This window comes from Pholcus phalangioides, unplaced genomic scaffold (genome assembly GCF_987345545.1).
Source record: "Pholcus phalangioides strain wild (caught in Gottingen) unplaced genomic scaffold, Ppha-v1.0 ptg000030l_1, whole genome shotgun sequence".
Lineage (NCBI taxonomy): Eukaryota > Metazoa > Arthropoda > Arachnida > Araneae > Pholcidae > Pholcus > Pholcus phalangioides.
Window position 1 is genome coordinate 7,708,138 of NW_028301620.1, and position 19,048 is coordinate 7,727,185.

The window sequence follows — 19,048 nt, forward strand, 5'->3', positions numbered from 1 at the left end:
TAAAAGTTCGTTTATAAAACTCGAAAAATGCAACCAATAGGCGGATCAGTTAAGTTCGCTCGAATGTAACATGTGTTTATTGGTTACATTTTTCAAGTTTTATAAAAGAATTTTTATCAAAGTTTTATAATGTAATACCAGCCTTAGATCAGTCAACTTCACCTTTGACACTGGGGGACAATGCCTTCTCCTTTAGGAGTTGGCAATGCCCCCTCCCTCCCGTATCTCCGCCTGAGTCAACCCTTGGTTTACGAACGTCTTGGTTTCGTACAACAAAAATAATTGATTCGGTTTATGAACACAAAAGTCGGTGGGTGGGGGGGAGAATTGGACCAAATCCTAACCAAAATTAGCGAAATGGGGAAGTTACGTCCACACGCGTGCAGATTTTTTTCCCCCCAAGTTCTTTTCTCCAAATAAGACGACTCCTATTCAGCCCATAGATTAGCTTAACCTCATTTCACACACATACAAACTTTGAGAAAGTTTACATCAAAGAAATGTTTAAGTGATGCAGAGTCGGTCCCAGAAATTTTGCCGCCTGAGGCCAATATTTTGCCACCATTAAGATACAACAATCTGAAAAGAGCTTTCTTTCTTCACCTCTATTACCTTCATACAGTGGTTCCCAAAGGTGGTTGAGTGACGGACTCGCTTAGCGAGGACCCGGTTCAAACCCAACGGTCGCCACAGTGGTAGTCGGCTGAAGCTGGTTTTCTGTAGTTCCTAACTTTGAGGCGCGAATGCATGACGATATTCCCGTTAAAAAGTCTCGTCACAGAGAGCAACAGACCCACACACACGCAACGGTAAAATCTTCAACCAGATAACTTTCACTTCACTCATGGTTAGAAAAATTGAGGGCAGATGGCAGCACCACTACACGTAACAAGCATTACACAGAAACAAACTTTACGTTATGTTCACAACACGGACAAGCACATTCCAACATTCACCGAGGTGTCTGAATGTTGGTCATGACACCCCGTTTTGTCGGTGGTGGGTGTAACGAACACCCACCACCCATTTAAGATGTCGCGAGAGAATTTCCTAAATAGAAACATCCTGATGAGCAAATATATCAAATCAATGTGACTCTTCTTTGAAGGGTACGGGGTTTCATATTGGGTGCACCTGCTAGATTCTTTTATACGAATTTTGGAAAAATGTCTGCCCTTCAAAGGGTGTATGAGCTATTTAGCACATATACCGTATTTTAACGTGCGCGAGGAACTCTCATGAATGGAACCCTCAGAGGAGAAATATAGAACCAGTTTCTATTTCCGAGGGGAAGGGGAGTTCTATTCAAGATAGAACTCCCTGATATTTTGGACTTAAAATTTGGAAAAAAGTTATATATATCTATACACGTATAAGAACAATCCCTCCTATTTTTGGCAAAACCCATTTGACCCAATTTTTGGCAAAAGGGGAGTTCCTCATACACATTAAAATTCCACATAAAATTTACTAAAAATAATTTGAAGAAAAAGCTTTACTCAATCAAGTATTACAAATGTGCATTTATATATATATGAGAAAAACTGAATGAATTAATATTTATTCTATCAATCTAAAGAAAAAATTTATTTATTTAAAATCCAAGAATCGTTTTCATTTTCTAGTTTTTAAAATCGTGATTCTCCGAGTTATGTTGCCTACACACGCATAGCATAGAGATAACAGTTTTTCTTACCTTTTTATTTATAAATGCGAAAGATGCGAAATTTTCTAGCGAAGTGATATTCCCGAGTTCATACATTTGTGACCAGAGGCGTACGTAGGGGAGAACATAGGAGGCCCCGTGCTCTCTCCAACACGATCAAGAAATTAAAAATATTTTCAAACACTAAAAAATTAAAATATCGAAAGAATACCTTAATACTGCATCTTTTTTTTTTTCATTTCTTTTAATTTAAAATTATTTTTGAAGATTAGTAGCTCAAAATTTCTCTAGGATAGATTCCTTGTGCTCTCCTATAAAGGCAACACCACACTAGAAATATCTTTAGTGTGGTGTTGATAAATGTCGATCTTGCGTACGCCAATGCTCGTAACCAGGGTAATGTGGTAGGCCTTCCCGTGGTGCAACAAAGCTGCATTAACTTTCAAGTGGCTTTGGGGTGCAAACTGGGTGACGCAAATTCTACTACCAGTCATTGTTTGGCGCAGCATAACCTTGTTTTTTATTGGTGCAAGGACCATCAAACTCCAATCCAATCCGAAGGTGAATATGCACCCTCGAATGGTTGATAGCACATATCGCAGTAAAAATCCGTCGAAAAAAATACGAAATTGACACGGCGACAAACTTGTACAGCTACGAAGTGGAGCTGCGACGAATTTGTATCGCGACGAATTGACACTGCGACAAATTTGTGCCGCGATGAATTGACACTGCGGAAAATTTGTACCGCGATGAATTGACACTGCGACAAACTTGTACCGCGACGAATTGACACTGCTACAAATTTGTATTGCGACGAATTGACACTGCGACAAATTTGTATCACGACGAATTGGAGCTGCGACAAATTTGTATCACGACGAATTGGAGCTGCGACAAATTTGTACCGCGAGCGACGAATTGGCACTGCGACGAATTTGTACCGCGACAAATTGAGGCGCGACAAGTTGAGTGCGACAAATTGACCGGCTACGAGTTCAGGGCCGACTCAATGTTACGAATTCGGTCGGCTGGCGCTGAGCGGTATCAATAAATTTCAAACAAAATTGATAACCACCGTAATAACAACAATCCAAAAAAAAACTCATTACGCAAAATCAAAGTTGTTACACGTTTGTACAAATTTGGAAAAATATGCTTTGAAACTGAAAACGAGTAAACATTAAAAATGAGGAACATTTTGAATAAATGATTCGCATTCCTCTATTACTATGGTAACGCGAGACGCTAAGACGTTTCCACATGCTTTTCAATCAATACACGTCATATTTTCTCTAAAGATTTCAATAAGTTCAGGGTCAACTCAAATTTTGCTTCTCTTTTTTTTTTTAATTTTTGGTTTTATCTTGAACTAAAAAAAACACCACCACCAGTTTTTTTGATGGAAATGAAAGAAATGGAGGTCGAAGATGTCTTTGAGTAAGTATTCAAAACTTTCTCACTCGTAATTTACTTAAATTTCTTCCATAATTCAGCATTTTTCTTTTAAATTAAAAATTCTCTCAAATTTTCTCTCTTTTCATTCCAAATTAAGCGTTTTTAGGAAGCTAACTCAATTAGCTGTTGACATAGGTGGAGGGAAAATGTACAATTTAGTGTAGCGACTAGATGCTGGTTACCCGGGGCAAAAACGCATTTTGGCGCCCCCTTGTAATGTTGAGGGGAGAGGTTAAAGGGTGAAATTTGCGACCCTTTAACCTCTCCTTTAACTCGGGGCACCAGACCCGCCTGCTCTACCCCTACTTGCGCCCCTGTACTTAAGTAATGAAGGTTTACAGACTGTCTGTTTCCAAACGAATTCTTTATAATTATTTAGATCATTCAGAATTATAAAAGAAAGAAAAAAAGCAAAGGCTTCATAATAATATGTTAAATTCCTTCTCTTCAAGCTTGTCTAAATACCAGCCAAAATGCTGCACAGAGCATAGATCGATTTGGATCAGAAAGCATTTTTTAGACACAAGTCGATGGCAATTTCCAAAGGTTGAAGAAGAACAGAAAATTGATTCCAAGTATTTATCTCCGAGTGTCTTCAGAAAGCTGGAAGCATCGAAAAGGGTAAATGAACAGCTGGAGGAAATACGACAACAAGACTTCAGTAATATGATCAAGTCATGCCTAACACCAGAGGTTTTTATAATTTTTGCTTTTTCCTCCTTTCTTTCAAAATTTTGAGTATTACAAATGAATCACATCATAATGTAATAAAAGAAAGATGATAAATTCTTGTTCATGAAAAGTTACGATTATTGTTACATAATTTTCACCTTTATGCTCAATGAGAATTCAGGTCTTGGTTTAAAATCAGAACATTTGATTTTCAGCACTTTCATCAATAAAAATATCAGTCATACACTCCATGTCAGTAAATGAGGGAAGAAACTGTAGAGTGTTGATAACTCAAAGGCCACTTAGGGATACTTATAATCAATCAGGACCCGGATGTTGATGACATCTGCATTTGTTTGCATCTTTCAGCTTATTCTCACTGTTAGGGTATTTTTTCACTTTTGAAGTTTTTGACAATTGGAAGGATTAAAAAAAAAATATGAGTACTGATTGCATCGAGCACTTGTAAAAAAATATGTTTGAATTTATTGGAAAATAAAATAAAAGATGCTTTTTTACCTTCCTACTATGGGAAATATATAGGATTTTCTCAGAGGAGAAGGGGAGGTTTCATTTTTTTACTGCAAAAACCCTGATCCCTCCTCGTCTAGCAACAGAACAAGAACAGGGTTCTTCTCTGCGAGAATCTCCACAAGCCTTTCAATCTTAATGGGTAATTTCTAGTGAAAAAAAAAAATAGAATTGTTTCAGCAAGCCCCCCAGAGGCCACAGCTCTCTCTTGTTTACCTTCGTGGGATCACAATGTCAGTGTTCCTAACACTGATTCATGAATTATAACTCATTTATTAGGAAAACTAATTTTTTATCATTTTGGTCGCATCACAGTCATTTTCCGCACACGAGGGCTAATTGGACTGGGACCTACAATTTATTGCTGATTCCAAACATATGGCAGCCTTTTTCATACTCATAGAGAGGTTGGTATACTAACCCCTAAGTGTGGGACTCCCTGCGGTAGCAATCTTTTTCTGTGGGCGCTGTATCTGTTGTACCGTGTCAAAAAAGTTTGACAAGGATGAATCGGGTATCAAATTCGCGACACCTCTAAACATCCTTTGGTACTTTAGGTGAATATCCTATCGACCTGGGCTACCGCGCCTGGCAATTTTTGATGAAATCTAAGTATTGAGGGAAAAAATTTACATATGATTTTGACGCAGTAAAAACTTTTTTTTTACTTTCGAACATAACTTTTTCAAGAGAACTTTGTTTTATTATTTTGATTTTTTTCTTCTAATTATAAGAGAATTTTTTAGTAATTTTTCAAGATTTTTTACAGCAACAGCATCTTGGCCTTGCTTATATTACCAATGAAACCATAATGTACACCCAATCAGGAACTTCAAAATTTTTATACATCATAGACAGTTAGTTGGGAGTCACAGGCAGCAAAGGCTAAAGAAAGCCTCCCAACAGCAAATCAGCGATGATACCTCCTGGTGCTGTCTCGAGGTGAAATTTACAGAATAGTTCAAGTTGGGTGATGTGAGGGTCACTTTGTAGCAGTGATTCTCCAAACTTTTGCCACCTGCTGCTCCCTTGCCATGACATTTACTCACAGCTTCATAAAGCAATCTAAAAAAAGAACTGCTTCAAAGCACTAAATGCAATAATCAATGTCAACAGCTAGCTCACACCACAACACCCTTGATAAAGGTTAGTGACGCGCCTGAGGAGCCCCAATATACATTTCGAGAAACACTGCTTTACTGGATAATGATTCTGTACCCAAAGCTGAAGCACTGGCTGGTGACCTCAGATTTGCTTAAGTGGCTAGAATCTGTATCTAGCAGAAAGACATCTAATAATATAATGATACACAATTCACATCTATCCTCTGTTACATAGATGGAGATAGACAAGAAAGTCTGGGGGGGTGAGCACAGTTATAGAAGCTGAGGGGGCATGATGATGATGTTAATTCATATACATGCTTATATGAGCTCCGTCATTGATGCCGGGCTAGGGGGGGAATTGCCCCTCATGACACCATGTAGCTCACCTGGCTTCTTCAATTTTGTCAACATTGCAGTGCCTGTAGTATGGGCATCATGCTCGACTCCCATTATTTGGATCCATAATTTAATTCTGCTGATGGCTGGTCAAAGTCAGTTACCTGTGGTTTTCCAAATTTGAGGCTCAAATGTGAACCACTACTACTACCAAACCGTACATGCACCTCCTACATATTCCTCTACAGAATTTCTAAAAAATTGGCACATGCCGGAATGTGTGTTCTGAGTGTATGTTCGGCCCTATCGTATTTATGTTGCAGAGTTGTGCTTGTTTTGTGTTCTTGCTGCCATCTGTCTTCCATTTTCTGAAGTAAAGATGGAAATGATGGAATTTTCATGTTTTGTCAGTATCGGTGTTGTAGGTCCGCCTGCTCTCTGTGGAGAGACCTTTTATATGGGAGACTGGCTCGCATTCGCGCTTTGAAGCTGAAAACTGCATAAAATCAGCTTCAGCCGACTACCACTGTGCTGTCAACAGGGTTCAAACCTTGATCCTAAGGACGAGAGTCCAGCACGATGCTCACACAACTGCACAGCAGCTCAAATGTAAACTGGTCACCCATTTGAAAGCCATACATGCACCTTGAAAACATTCCTAAAGGAAATTTCTAATGAATTGATGAATGCAGGAATGTGTAAATGCATGGCTCTAACATATTTATGTTATAGGAATCATACTATACTGGTGCTCCCATCTGTCTTCCATGTTTTGAAGTGAAAATTACAATGCCTGAATTTTCATGTTATGTTATGCAAGTATAGTTTTATTGAGGGTCTTCTTTCTCTCTCTCAGGACAGATTCTTTGAAATGGGTGACCAGTTCATAAATGGTCAAATGTGAACTGGACATCCATTTGAAAGAGTTGTTTTCGAGGTGCATGTATTGCTAAGTAGTAGCTTATGAAAGAATACCCACATGGTTGATAAACATAGTCCGGGAGCCTCAAGAGAAGAGGGCCTCACAAAAATGAGAACTAGTTCAAATTCTCGAGACTTTGCCATGTAGGGATTCGAAAAATCAGTTGGCTTGGGGGCCCACAATGCTCTTAAGACGGCCCTGTAAGCATGGTCGAAGGAGTGGGATGAGAAGATTGCTAAACACTATTTTGAAAATTATTGGACATGAAAGTGTAAAATTAGATTATTAAATTAGACTTTTGAAAGAATAGAAAGCATCCTATAAAAGTTTGTTTAATTCGTTTGCTTATCATTTGATCATTTTGATCCTTTTTGTCGCACCACGGTCGTTTTCTGCACACGAGGGCTAATTAGACCGGGACCTACAATTTATTGCCGATTCCGAATGGCAGGCTTGTTTTTTATACTCATCGAGAGGTTGGTGCGCTAACCCCTCAATGGGGGACTCTCTGCGGTAGTAATTTTTTGCTGTGGTCAAGTCGCCATTTTTTGTTGTACCCCTGTGTCAGGAAAGTTTTCTGACAAGGACGAACCAGGTATTGAACTCGTGACACCTCTAAACACCTTTTGGTACTTTAGGCGAGCATCGTATCAACCGGGCCCCGTTTGCTCATCATCTCTTCACTTCAAAGCTAGATCCAAACGTCCATAAGACATCAATAAAGAAGTTGATTACATAAGTCATTAAGCCAACAATGCAGGCACTATGATATTGTCGTGAAAAATATATTATACATAAAAATTTATCCACAGTAAACATGACCTGAACTAAAATTAAAAATATGATGAAAATTCACAGCTGAATATATCATATATACATATATATATATAAGGGTCTTTGATATTTTCAGTGTCTCTGATGACCACTATTTATACCCACCATACAAATGAGAGCACCTATATGACAACTATGATAATATACCAGAACTACAACTAGCAGAATGTGAATGCCTCAATGAAACTCTTTTTAAATATAAGATTGCTTTTTGTTGAATGTAAAATGATTGAATACCAAAATGGTGGCGTTTTTTTTTTTAAATCATCATTGTTATTCTATTTTACAGACAGCTAAGAATGTGGCACAAGTTTTGAAAATCTCTCTTGAAACTGAACAGACAGAGAGCAGAAAAGTACATACAGTAAAATCAACGAGAGAAGGAGACATTTCAGGATTGGGAAAAAGAATAATGTAAGCTATAATCAAATTTCATTCAAAATAATAATAATAATAAATAAAATAGAGATTCTACAATAAGTTTACTTTGAAGAAGAAAAAACCTGAAAAATCATCACAAATAGTTTCTGATTTGGCTCGTCAAAACAAAGCTATGAACATCACAAAATAACACAGCAAAAGAATGCTAAAAGTAAAGGTACTATTTAGTGTGAATTTGGTGTTTATGGTCAAAATCTTATGGAATGAGTGCCTTGACTTGCAAGTAATTCAAGTTTCAAGCAAAAATATTAGCTAAAAATGCTTCAACTTACGGGCTTGAAACATAAGATAAAAAACTCATTTCACAGAAGAAAAATCAGTTGCTTTTGACGAGTCAAAGTCAACAGCGATCATTGGACTGTACTATATAGGGTAGTCTGGAATTCCAAACACACACTTCAAAGGGTGATGAGACACATCAAGGCAAACTATTTTTGAAATGGAACTTAGGTTGAAATACAATTTTTTTAGTCTGAATCGACATTTACGATGGAAAATCCACCAAGTAAGCAGCAACATATCAAGGGCAGTGGATTGGTCATAGTAGAATGTGGGCATTTGAAATCATTAGTCTATGACACATCATACACATGCACTCAGTGCAAAAATGTATTACTGCTGACAAGATTAACTCGACATCAGGCCTGTGAGTAGTTGTGCCATTCCTTCATTTGATGGTGTGATGTCAGTTGTGCAACAGTATCCTCAGATGCCACTTTGAGCAGTTACTGTGAGTGCTTGCATAGCTTGTCACACTATGTTTCATTTTCTCTGATATCAGTGACCTGCAGCTGTTTTTGTAATGGCAGCAAGAACATAAAAGAAGCACAATATTGCCAATATGAAATTAGGGCCACACATACACTCAGAAAACATATTCCAACATATATATGGATTCGTTAGAAATTCTGTAGAGGAATGTGTACGAGGTGCATGTATGGTTAATCAGTAATAGCTGTTTCGGTATTTAGTTCTCTGATGGAATAAGTGTATTTTGACACCCAAGGATCCAATGCAAAAGTTATTTACCTTGATGTGTAATGATCATTCCTGGAAGTTTATTGTGGAGTTACGCCGCCCCCCTACTTTGTTTTTCAAATCAATCAATATTTTTAGGATATGGAAAAAATCAAAAGTGTCACCAATATTTTTAATGTGAAGGTTTCATTAAGAGTTTCAGGTGACACAAGTCACCTTCGGGGAATGAATTCAATTTGTAATTTCATGTAAAGTGGAATGTCCAAAACGAACACTCCCCGTTAGCGAACATCTTCTGTACTTGAAAACTAAGGAACGGGGGCCTAAATGTACGTAGCCATATATTAACAGACTCCCCCATTAGCAGACAAAAAATGCCAGTCCCATGGTGTCTGTTATCAAGAGGTCTGTATCAAGACTGTATCACTGTAGTGTACACTGAAGTGCCAGAAATACTACTATTGAACCACATATGCACCTGGTCCATATTCCTCTGTGGAACTTCTAACGAACTGGTACATGTTGGAATGTGTGTGTACGTGTAGTGAAACCTGGTGTGAAGTTTGTTTCTGTGTAACGCTTGTTATGTGTAGTGCTGCCATCTGCCACCAGTTTTTCTAAGTATGAGTGAAGTGTAATGATTGAATGATTTATCATTGTAGGCCTGTTGCTCTCTATGGCGAGAATTTTTAATGGACAGATCGGCTCGCATATTTGTGCATCAAAGTTGGGAACCACAGGAAATCAACTTCAGCCGACCACCACTGTGGTGATGGTGGGGTCCGAACCCGGCACCCCTTGCGATGCGAGTCCATCACTATGACCACTCGACCACCACAGGGACTGCCAGAAACACTGGTACACCCACCTAATATCATTTAGTCCTCCCTCCTCGAGCAATGAGAATGTGGCATGAACTCCACTAATGTGTGAAGGCATTATAAAGGCAATTCATCCCATGGTTCTCTTAAGGCAGTCCGCAATTCTATAATGGTGCAAGTTGATTTTGTACAGCATGTTGCAAGGTATCCCATATGTGCTCAATACTGCTCATGTTTGGGAATTTAAATGGCCTACAGAGGAGCCAGAAGTCTGAAGAGTGTTTCTGGAGCCACCTTAATGTGTGTGGCATGGCATTGTCCTATTGGAATAGTCCAAGCTCATCAGAATGCATACAGGATATAAATGGGTGTTAGTGATCAGAAAGGATGTTTATGAACTGGACAACAATCAGAGTCCTCTGCAGCCTTATCAGGGGGTCCAATATCATGCCAACTACACACGTCCCATACCATGACAGAGCCTCTATCAGCTTGAACAGTCTCCTGCTGACATGCGAGGTCAATGGTTTTATGGGGGTTTCTCCATACCTGTACATGCCCATCAGCCCAGGCAACTTATTTCCAGGCATCAACAGTCTAATGACAGTGCTCGCAAGGAGCATAGTTGTGTGCCTTGCAGTCATCCAAGATACTCAAGTGGGCCTTTCTGAAAGCCCATAGCAAGGAGAGACTGTTGAACAGTTCACATGCTGACACTTGTTGATGCCCCAACATTGAAATGTGTAGAGATTTGATGCAGTGTTGCACGCCTATCTCATGAAACGATTCTTGTCAGCTATCCGTGGTCCTGTTCCTTCTGGGTCTTTTGCTACCAACACCTTCATCAGAGATTTGATGTTATCAGGATTAGTTATATCCATGGTTTGCTTCCATGATGGTTGTGCGTGAAAATCCAAATTTCATCTCTATCTTGGAAATGCTGTGACCCATGTTACGAATGTCAACCACTATATATATAAGCCATATTAAAAGTCGCCTAAATTGTGATAACCTTTTGGGGGGGGGGAGGGGGGGGGGGAAAGGTCAGATGGTCAAATTTGTCAGCCTACCTCCTTGAGGTACCCTTGGCATCTTAGCCCTAACATTAGTCTGAATTGGAGTATGTGAGATTGCTTTACAGGGATGGTGATGTGGGATCAACAAGGACTAAATGCTGACAGTCTGTTTCTGGTTGAAGGTGTTGGTGTATTAGCGGCCAACACAAAAGCCGATATGAGATAAAGCAAGAGGGGTGGCACATCCCTCAGCCCTGGCTCCACCGGTACTTGATTCAAGATTAATTTCTATCTTGCCCTGCTGGAGTTTGTATCAAATGGGATGGTGGCATCAGACCTACAAATAAGCCTGTATGGCCTTATGGGGTGGTACAGAGGTGTCTCGATGTCTTGACCCATCATTTTAGCAGCAGAAACCAATTTATCAGCTTCCATAGCTACCTGTTGTCTTATATAGGCACTGCTGACTGCATCAAATTACGTTGATTATGAGCATTTCTCCTTTATTTGCCAACCCCCAACTTGTCCCAATTTTTCTGGCACTTCAGTGTATTTTATAAAATGAAATAAATCAAACTTAAATATACTTAAACTTTAATAATATGAATACTGAAATAATTTTGGTGAAAAAATGTTCAATGTGTTTATATGCCGCTTGGTGGTCGAGTGGTTATAGTGACGGACTCGCGATGCGAGGATGTGGGTTCGAATTCATAAAATTAGTATTGCTACTGAATTCTGTGATCCAAATTAATAGCAAAAGATTGTGGATTATAATTTAACTTTTGATATGTCATGCTTTATCTTTATAAACTTTAAACTTTATATACGTAAACTAAATACGTATACGTTTATATACGTATATATTCTTCTCTTCTCATATTTCTTTTATAACTCTAAAAAAGTGGGGGGGGGGATGCACAAGGCTATCCTATATTATTCATATATGCTTTACGAAGTTGTGAATAATATATTCCTCATAATTGTTTGAATGAATTATGTGAAGCAAAATGATCTGAAAAAGATTGAATTTCACATTTTTCTCTAAGTGCTGACGAAGTTCCAGATTTAAATTATGCACTTGAAGATGTTGATTCTGATGAAACTACCGAGAACATATATCTCAACCTCCTGGAAAGCATGGAAAAATCTGAGAGGGAGCAGAAGAAGTCAGATCCTGAGAAATTACAATACAAACTTGTCGTGAGTGGAGTGTGTTTATCTTAGCCACCTCAATTATAAAAAATGTTGTGAATTGAATAGAACACAACTTTAAAAGGAAATATTTGAATCACAAAAGTAATTTTTCATTAAGAAATTCAATTTTCAAACAATTCATACAAATTCAATTAATTCATTGCTTGTTTCTTAACTCAAGAACAATCATTTTTAGCTCAGTATGTAGTGCCATTATAGACAGAAATGCACTTCAATTTAAAAAACAGCTACCACATCTTATAACGATTCTTAAAGTTTTTAAACCTGCACAATAAAAAAAACTATTTACTCTATGAATGAGTTAATTGCATGATATAATTATGTACTTGGTTCAACAATTGTTTTAAATTCTTAAAGTAATTGTTTATAAAACATAAAATAGTTTTCCTTTTTACAAAATTGTTTATGTATTACAGTGGGATACACAGATTTCGATTTATTTCTATCAGCTTCTATAAAAATATCTACATCCCGGCTGTCATATGACGACTATTAAATAAGTGCCAATGTTCCCAATTTACCCCGGAAGCCTTCAGATTTTTTAGATTAAGATCCACCTTAAGAGCAATATCAGATTTTATTATAATCTTTCTGTCAGAAACCAGATTCTTCTGATTTTTTGTATATTTATAGTAAAATCCTTAAAATCTGCAACTTGTGGCTTCATGTGAATTAAAAATCACAAAAATCCCTCAGGCCTTTCAATATTGGGTTGACCAGGCTTCCTCGAGAGAAAGACAGGAAATTGGGATTCTAAATGAGTATGGGAAATCTCTAACCATCACCAAATACGATACCAAAAGTAACGAAGTTGCCAATTAATGCTAAATTAGCCAAAAAAAATCGCTAATGGTAGGAAAAAAGTGCTTAAAATTAATTCTATGAAAAAAAAAAATGTGTGAAATGATAAATATGTGAGAAAAATATTCCTCATAGGCGAATTATCATAGCATAACTTATAAGTTGGCAAAATAATTTTAACCCTTGATTTCAGTGAGGAATAAAAACTTAAGAGACTACAGTGAAAATGCATGCATTTTCATTTAAAAAAGTCGCGACAGCCAAAATTATTCAAAGGAACAGAAATATATTGGGAAAACATGTTTTATAAACACACTACACAATCTTTGATTTTTCCCTTTTATTTGTTTGATGTTTTTTCAACAGCGAAATATTTTGATACATGACAATCTACATATTTTTCAAGCTTGGCAATTGGTTATCCAAGGTGTCCAAAAAATACCAAAAGCAAAATTCAGTGACATTTTGGAAACTTTTTCTCATTCGACAAAATGAATCATGCTGGACTGTTTTCTGATATCAGTGGTTCCCAAACTATGAGTAGCAACCACCTAAGGGGTTTGGGTTGATATGGGGGGGGGGGCCCTTAATGAAAGGGAGAACGTGAGTGAATTTACAAAAAAAACCCAATTTTTCAAAAAATTTTAAAAACTTTTAAATTTAAAGTTGATTTAAACACAACACCCATAGCACATATGGCACCCATAGCATATACAACACGCAGAATTTTCTCAAGGGGGGTTTCAAATTTTTTTTTCTTCTCAAGGGGAGGGGGGTTACGTCTTTTCCTGCAAAATAACGCTATAATCTCGCTTGAGGGGGGTTAGAACCCCAAACCCCCCTTTTTGTGTACGCCAATGACAACACCCCATAGGAACTGGACCCTAAGGACTTAAGCTACATAACCCCACCCCCATCCTGCAAAAGCATAAGTGGATACAGGTAGTTTCTTGAATGGGGGGGGGGGGACAAATGTCCACCTTCTGCTCTTCCCTGCCTATGGCAATAATTTTTTTAATCATGGGGGGGAGGCCGATCATCCCTATCACCCCGCCTCATATCCTCACCCATGAATTTAGTCAACTTTGCGAGGTCACCTAAGCCCTCAGTAGATGAACATTCAATGCAATCCATCCTTGCATACACTCTTGCGGGTCGTATATACGGACGTCTGGCAACCCCAGACCCTTACAAATGTTTTTGCCATATCGGAGTTCCTTCGGCACCTACAATGAACTTTCCAAAACAAGCTTTGCGGGTGCGGCTGCGCACGTTGAAAATGTGTCCTGTAAAACTATTGAACACACTATTGATCAATATTAAGCCGTGTGCACAACAAGCGCTGGGAGGCATACCAATAGTGGGCTCAAAACAAAGCAAAAGAGCCGAACAACGTTGAACGGAGCGAGGTGTAAGTAATCAAGCAGTTTGTTCAAAAAATCGAAAAAAATATCTCCTGAGAATCAAAAAAATTTGTAACTTTCACTCAAATTTTGTGACTTTTTTGAGACTTCTGTGACCGTTTTCTCATTCCGTGACTTTTCTGGGACTTCCGTGACTTTTCCATGATGATAGACACCATGCTATCTATACTATTACCAATTAATGACTTCCACACCAATATGAAATTGATAACTTTTTGTTGCACAAAGATAATTTTCTACATAAAATGTGCTTTGCTGGCTGTGTCTTGATGGCTGATTTTGTTGTATCTCTTTTGTTAGGGGAAAGATTCTGACGATGTCTGAGCTAGTATCAAATCATGCCTGTAAACACGTTTTGATACTGTAGATAAATGTCTAAATGACCTACACACATCATACAAATAAACTAGTTACCGAAAGTTAACTGCGGTGGCTCATATAATAGATAATGACATAATTTTAATCATTTACCCCTGGACAATTAGTGGAACACAAACATGTGGTACTCAGGTAGACAATCCTTTCACATGGAGCCTTTGGCCCACAGAACTGGCAGATATTGTTTTGCCTAGTGATGACGTAGCCACAAATGTTGTGGAGATCACTTGTCGATACTGCTTGGCTATTATAACAATGTACTGATCATCCGAGGGGATGGAAACTCTTGGTTGACTGCAGAGGTGACTCCAGGAAAAATTTATACCCATGTGGGACAAATTTTTGGCATCCCCTGCTTAAGTTTTCTTTATTGACAAAGCTTTTTTTTTGTAGCTGCACAGGTCACAGGGCCCAAGAGCCTCCCCTGGTCGACTAGGCACTGGTCTCCAGACAGCAGTTTGACTTGTTTGGAATTATTTTTCATAATCAGTATATTGCAATAGAAGCCAAGCGGAATTGACAAGTGACCCCCACAACTGTTACATCCACGGTTGCAGTGTCACTTGGAGAGACAATATCTGCCAGTAATGTGCTCCAAAGGCTCCATATGAAAGAGCTGTATGCCCAAGTACCACATGTTTGTGTTCCACCAACTGCCCGATCCAGAGGGACATGATCAACCCTTTATTTGGCAGTGTTGCTCCCAAAAAAGCAACATGTTTTTCCTATATTTTTTCATATAATGGCATTCTATATTTTGAGCTTGTTTTGGCATTGATGCTTCTAAGCAACTCCTAAACATTCAATTTTTACTAGTGAGCTGTTCATGAAGTTTCTATAATTACCAGCAGAATGGCTCAAAGGTATGCACTCCTCTTGTTTCTTAACAAGCCAAGTGAAAATGATTTCTAACACTTGTATTTTAGAGGGAAATATCATGTGTGGAAGATACATATTGCTGTGCATTCTTCAACAGTAATAGAAAAATGAGTGTTGCAAACAATAAATGTCATTTTTATATTACTGAAATTTATGTAAATCATATGGATACAGTGCGTTTCCTGAAGTACAACATCCCGTAAATTTTTAAATAGTGACAATTTTTTTTCATCATGTAATATCATTTCACAGCATACCTCATTTCCTTAACATATAACCTCTCAAAAATGTTCTCCTCTGGATATTTCAATGCTTGCCAATTAAAGGGTTGAAATGGTGACATTATGTTGTATAACCTGTTACGTGATTAATTTTTGGAAGAGCCAAAAAAAGGTTAGGTTATTTTTTGAAACTTTCCAAAGCTGAGCGCAGCTAAAATCAGAAAAGTCGCAAAAAAAGAAAAAAAAATCATATTAGGTGAGCAGTTGAAGAGAAAAGATCAAACAAAAGAGTAACAGAAAGAGAAAAGTACATTTTATATTAACGGTCAATGCAAGAACCATATTACAAAATGTTGTCAGGACCTTGCAAATCTTAGAGTAGTAGATGAGCTCATTGTAAGTTTTTAAAATAAAGAAACACTTGTTTTATATATAACCACTAATGGTTACGAGTAGGTTAACTCTTGACAGTTTTTAATGATTTGTCAAAATAAACTTTTGTTAGGTATAAATTTGACAATTGCAGTAAACAATGTTGTCATAAAAAATAAAGATGAAATTTTTGAAGAAGCAGAACTGGTTTTACATTTTGCATATGTTTTTCTGGGCAGATATGTTCCCAAAGTCCATAAAACTGACTAGTCAGTTTAAATACTTCTTGTTTCTTTGAAATATATTTAAGAAATCACACGATCACATTTATTGTATATGAAGTGTAATGAAAATATTTTTAAAATTACAAAATTCACCATATTTTACAACACACATACCTCGTTTTTGATTATCATGTGTTAATGGATTCCAATCTACTTCAGGCAAAAAGACTCCCCAATTTCTTAACGAGACATCTTTATACAGTCAATGCCTTATTCCACAGAAAATGTACATTATATTAAAATGTAGTTACATCAAAGAATTGAAAATGAGAAAATTTCTTCTTAAGAGAATTCGTATTTGAACGGAATAAAAAATTGTTATTCCTTTTGTTACAATATAAGCAGCTGTAACAAAAATGTATCAGATTTTAGAAAATAATAAAATTGTAATAATTTTTTTTAACGGGGAAAAAATTTCTGACTTATTGCACTGGTTGCTATAATAGAATGGTCTCAATAACGAACATCACACAATCATATATATATATTTTTTTTCAATTCCTAAAAGTGTACCACTTACTAAAGTTAGATTAGTTTTAATTCTATAGTGAATGTCGAAAGACATATTTTTCAAAATTAAGCGATCTGGCACCTGTCCGGTCCTGGTGATAATGAAAAAAATTATATCATAGTGAAAGAAAAGAGTGTTCAAAAATTATATCATTAATTATTTTGGATCAAATACACTGCTTTCCATTTTAGGAGCACAAATTAGATGAAACAGCCGAAGAATTTTGCAACTGGGTCTCAGACCTCCTGAAGGAAGAGGATGAATCTGATTCTAGACAATTAAAAAGAAATGATACAGTTGTAAAGCCTACAAAAGTCAGAGACCTATTTCGTAATGAACTCACTCAATCTAGACTCTGCCCATTTGTTCCAGTTACCATCCAAGAAGCAAAAGATAGACTTAAACACGCTGCTGTTACACAAAAAACCAAGAAACCAGTGAGTAATATTTCAGGATGATTTTTTAAATTGATAACCTTATTCTTTTATCTCTAATTATACACAAAGATAGGCACCAATATCATTGTAATACTACCTCTTAATAGTATAAAAAAAAGGTCAATTTTTCTCATTTTTGTATAGCACTCTTTATAATCCAGCCGTGTGCTAATCTGGTATTTTCAGGCATGCTTCCTGGCAAATGTAGAATGGGAGAACATGTCACTGCATATCTGTGCACAAAAGTTTACGCTTTTTGAATTGGTTTCTCCAACTACCTCCCATAATCTAGCAATTTAGGTAATCCGGCACATCGTGATCTGAGACTTGCTGGATTACTAAGCGTCTATTGTATAGGTTTTTTCTCATGAAGATACATCACTAGAAGCCAGAAGTTTAAAATAAGAAGACTCACATTCGTGCCTCAAAGTTGGGAATCACAGAAAACCAACTTCAGCCGACCACCATGGCAATGGTGTGGGGGCTATAGAATATATATAGTATTGACACTAGAATATGTTGGTATTCTGAGATCAGAAGCAGAGTATGTGTTGCTCTCTATATTTATATATCTTCATTTTTTTTTTCAACCTTAGGTAACCACGATTAAAGCGGCAGAACCAAAATGGAAAATATCATACTTTACACCTCCTTCAAAATGGTTTGACATACGGCATAAGGTGGACACATTTTACCTGACTAATCAGGCAAGTATTTTTTGTTTAATTAGATAACAATCTTGGAAACGTTAATAAAATATTATAGTAATGTACATTAAAATGAATTTTGTTTTTCAAAATAGAAAAATATTGGTTTGATGCAGGGTGTGCAAAAAGTCCGCAGAAACTTTAAAAATTCATAAAAACCAGAAAAATAGGCAAAATAAAAAAACGGTTTGCAGGGTTAGCATCGCTAGGTCACAGGAATTTTTTCAAGACAGGAAAAAAAGTAATTAAAAAACAGCTGATAGGTGGCGCTGACATACACAAGTCAAAGAAAATATATGAAAATAACGAACAGAATGCCTTTAAATTGTTTATTGCAGCAGTATATATTCCACATGACCACCACATGGGGATAACACATTGCAAGCGAGTCACAAATCCAGCAATGGCAGAGTGCAGCAGGTCCAGATGTATACATGACACCTCTCAGCAGATCGCATCTATCAGTTCCAACAGATTGGGTGGACCGGATCAATATATCCAGGACAGTACCACTGAAACTAGCGCCACCTATTGGCTGTTTTTTGCACTTTTTCCCTGTCTTAAAAAAATTTCAGTGACCTAGCAATTTTAACCCTGCAAACTGTTTTTTACTTTGGTTATTTTTCCGGTTTTTATGAATTTTTACTTTCTACAGATTTTTTGATCACCCTCTATTATTAAGTTAATATGAAATAACTGTAAAATTCATTATCTTTCCATGATGAAAATTTTAGGAAGAAGATATGATGAAATCTTTCGGATACCAAAAGTTCATGCACTACTTGAAAGAGAAAGGAGAGCCTGTACCAAGGGTGATTTTCTTAGTTTTCATTATGGTGCAATAGAATGTACAGGGTGAACGTGACCTAATCTGCTTAACGAAAAGGTCTGATAGACGATTCCAAGCGGAACATAAAACATCCTACCAACCTTGACTTTTCTGGAACCATTTGAGTCACACTGTGAATAACAGATTATAGAAGAAAAATGGGTCAAGTCTGAGAAAACCTGAATTTGTTAAGTTTTAAGAAGAAC

The 19,048-nt window shown here is 37.1% G+C and overlaps 1 protein-coding gene across 1 annotated transcript; it reads left to right on the forward strand.

The window, feature by feature from the left end:
• Positions 1 to 3,582: 3,582 nt before the first annotated feature.
• Positions 3,583 to 18,124, forward strand: LOC149067525 (uncharacterized). Its single transcript, XM_089252582.1, has 5 exons — positions 3,583 to 3,817; positions 7,815 to 7,939; positions 11,831 to 11,984; positions 17,061 to 17,306; positions 17,903 to 18,124. The coding sequence occupies exons 1-5, from the start codon at positions 3,791 to 3,793 to the stop codon at positions 18,038 to 18,040; spliced, it is 690 nt and encodes a 229-aa protein (XP_089108708.1). The 5' UTR covers positions 3,583 to 3,790; the 3' UTR covers positions 18,041 to 18,124.
• Positions 18,125 to 19,048: the final 924 nt, after the last annotated feature.

Bases quoted from the DNA above. Each gene is read 5' to 3' on its own strand.
- LOC149067525 (XM_089252582.1), top strand. From the start codon at position 3,791: ATGATCAAGTCATGCCTAACACCAGAG. The intron at 7,940-11,830 runs GTAAGCTATAAT...TTTTTCTCTAAG, and splicing joins GGATTGGGAAAAAGAATAAT to TGCTGACGAAGTTCCAGATT. The intron at 17,307-17,902 runs GTGAGTAATATT...TTTCAACCTTAG, and splicing joins CACAAAAAACCAAGAAACCA to GTAACCACGATTAAAGCGGC.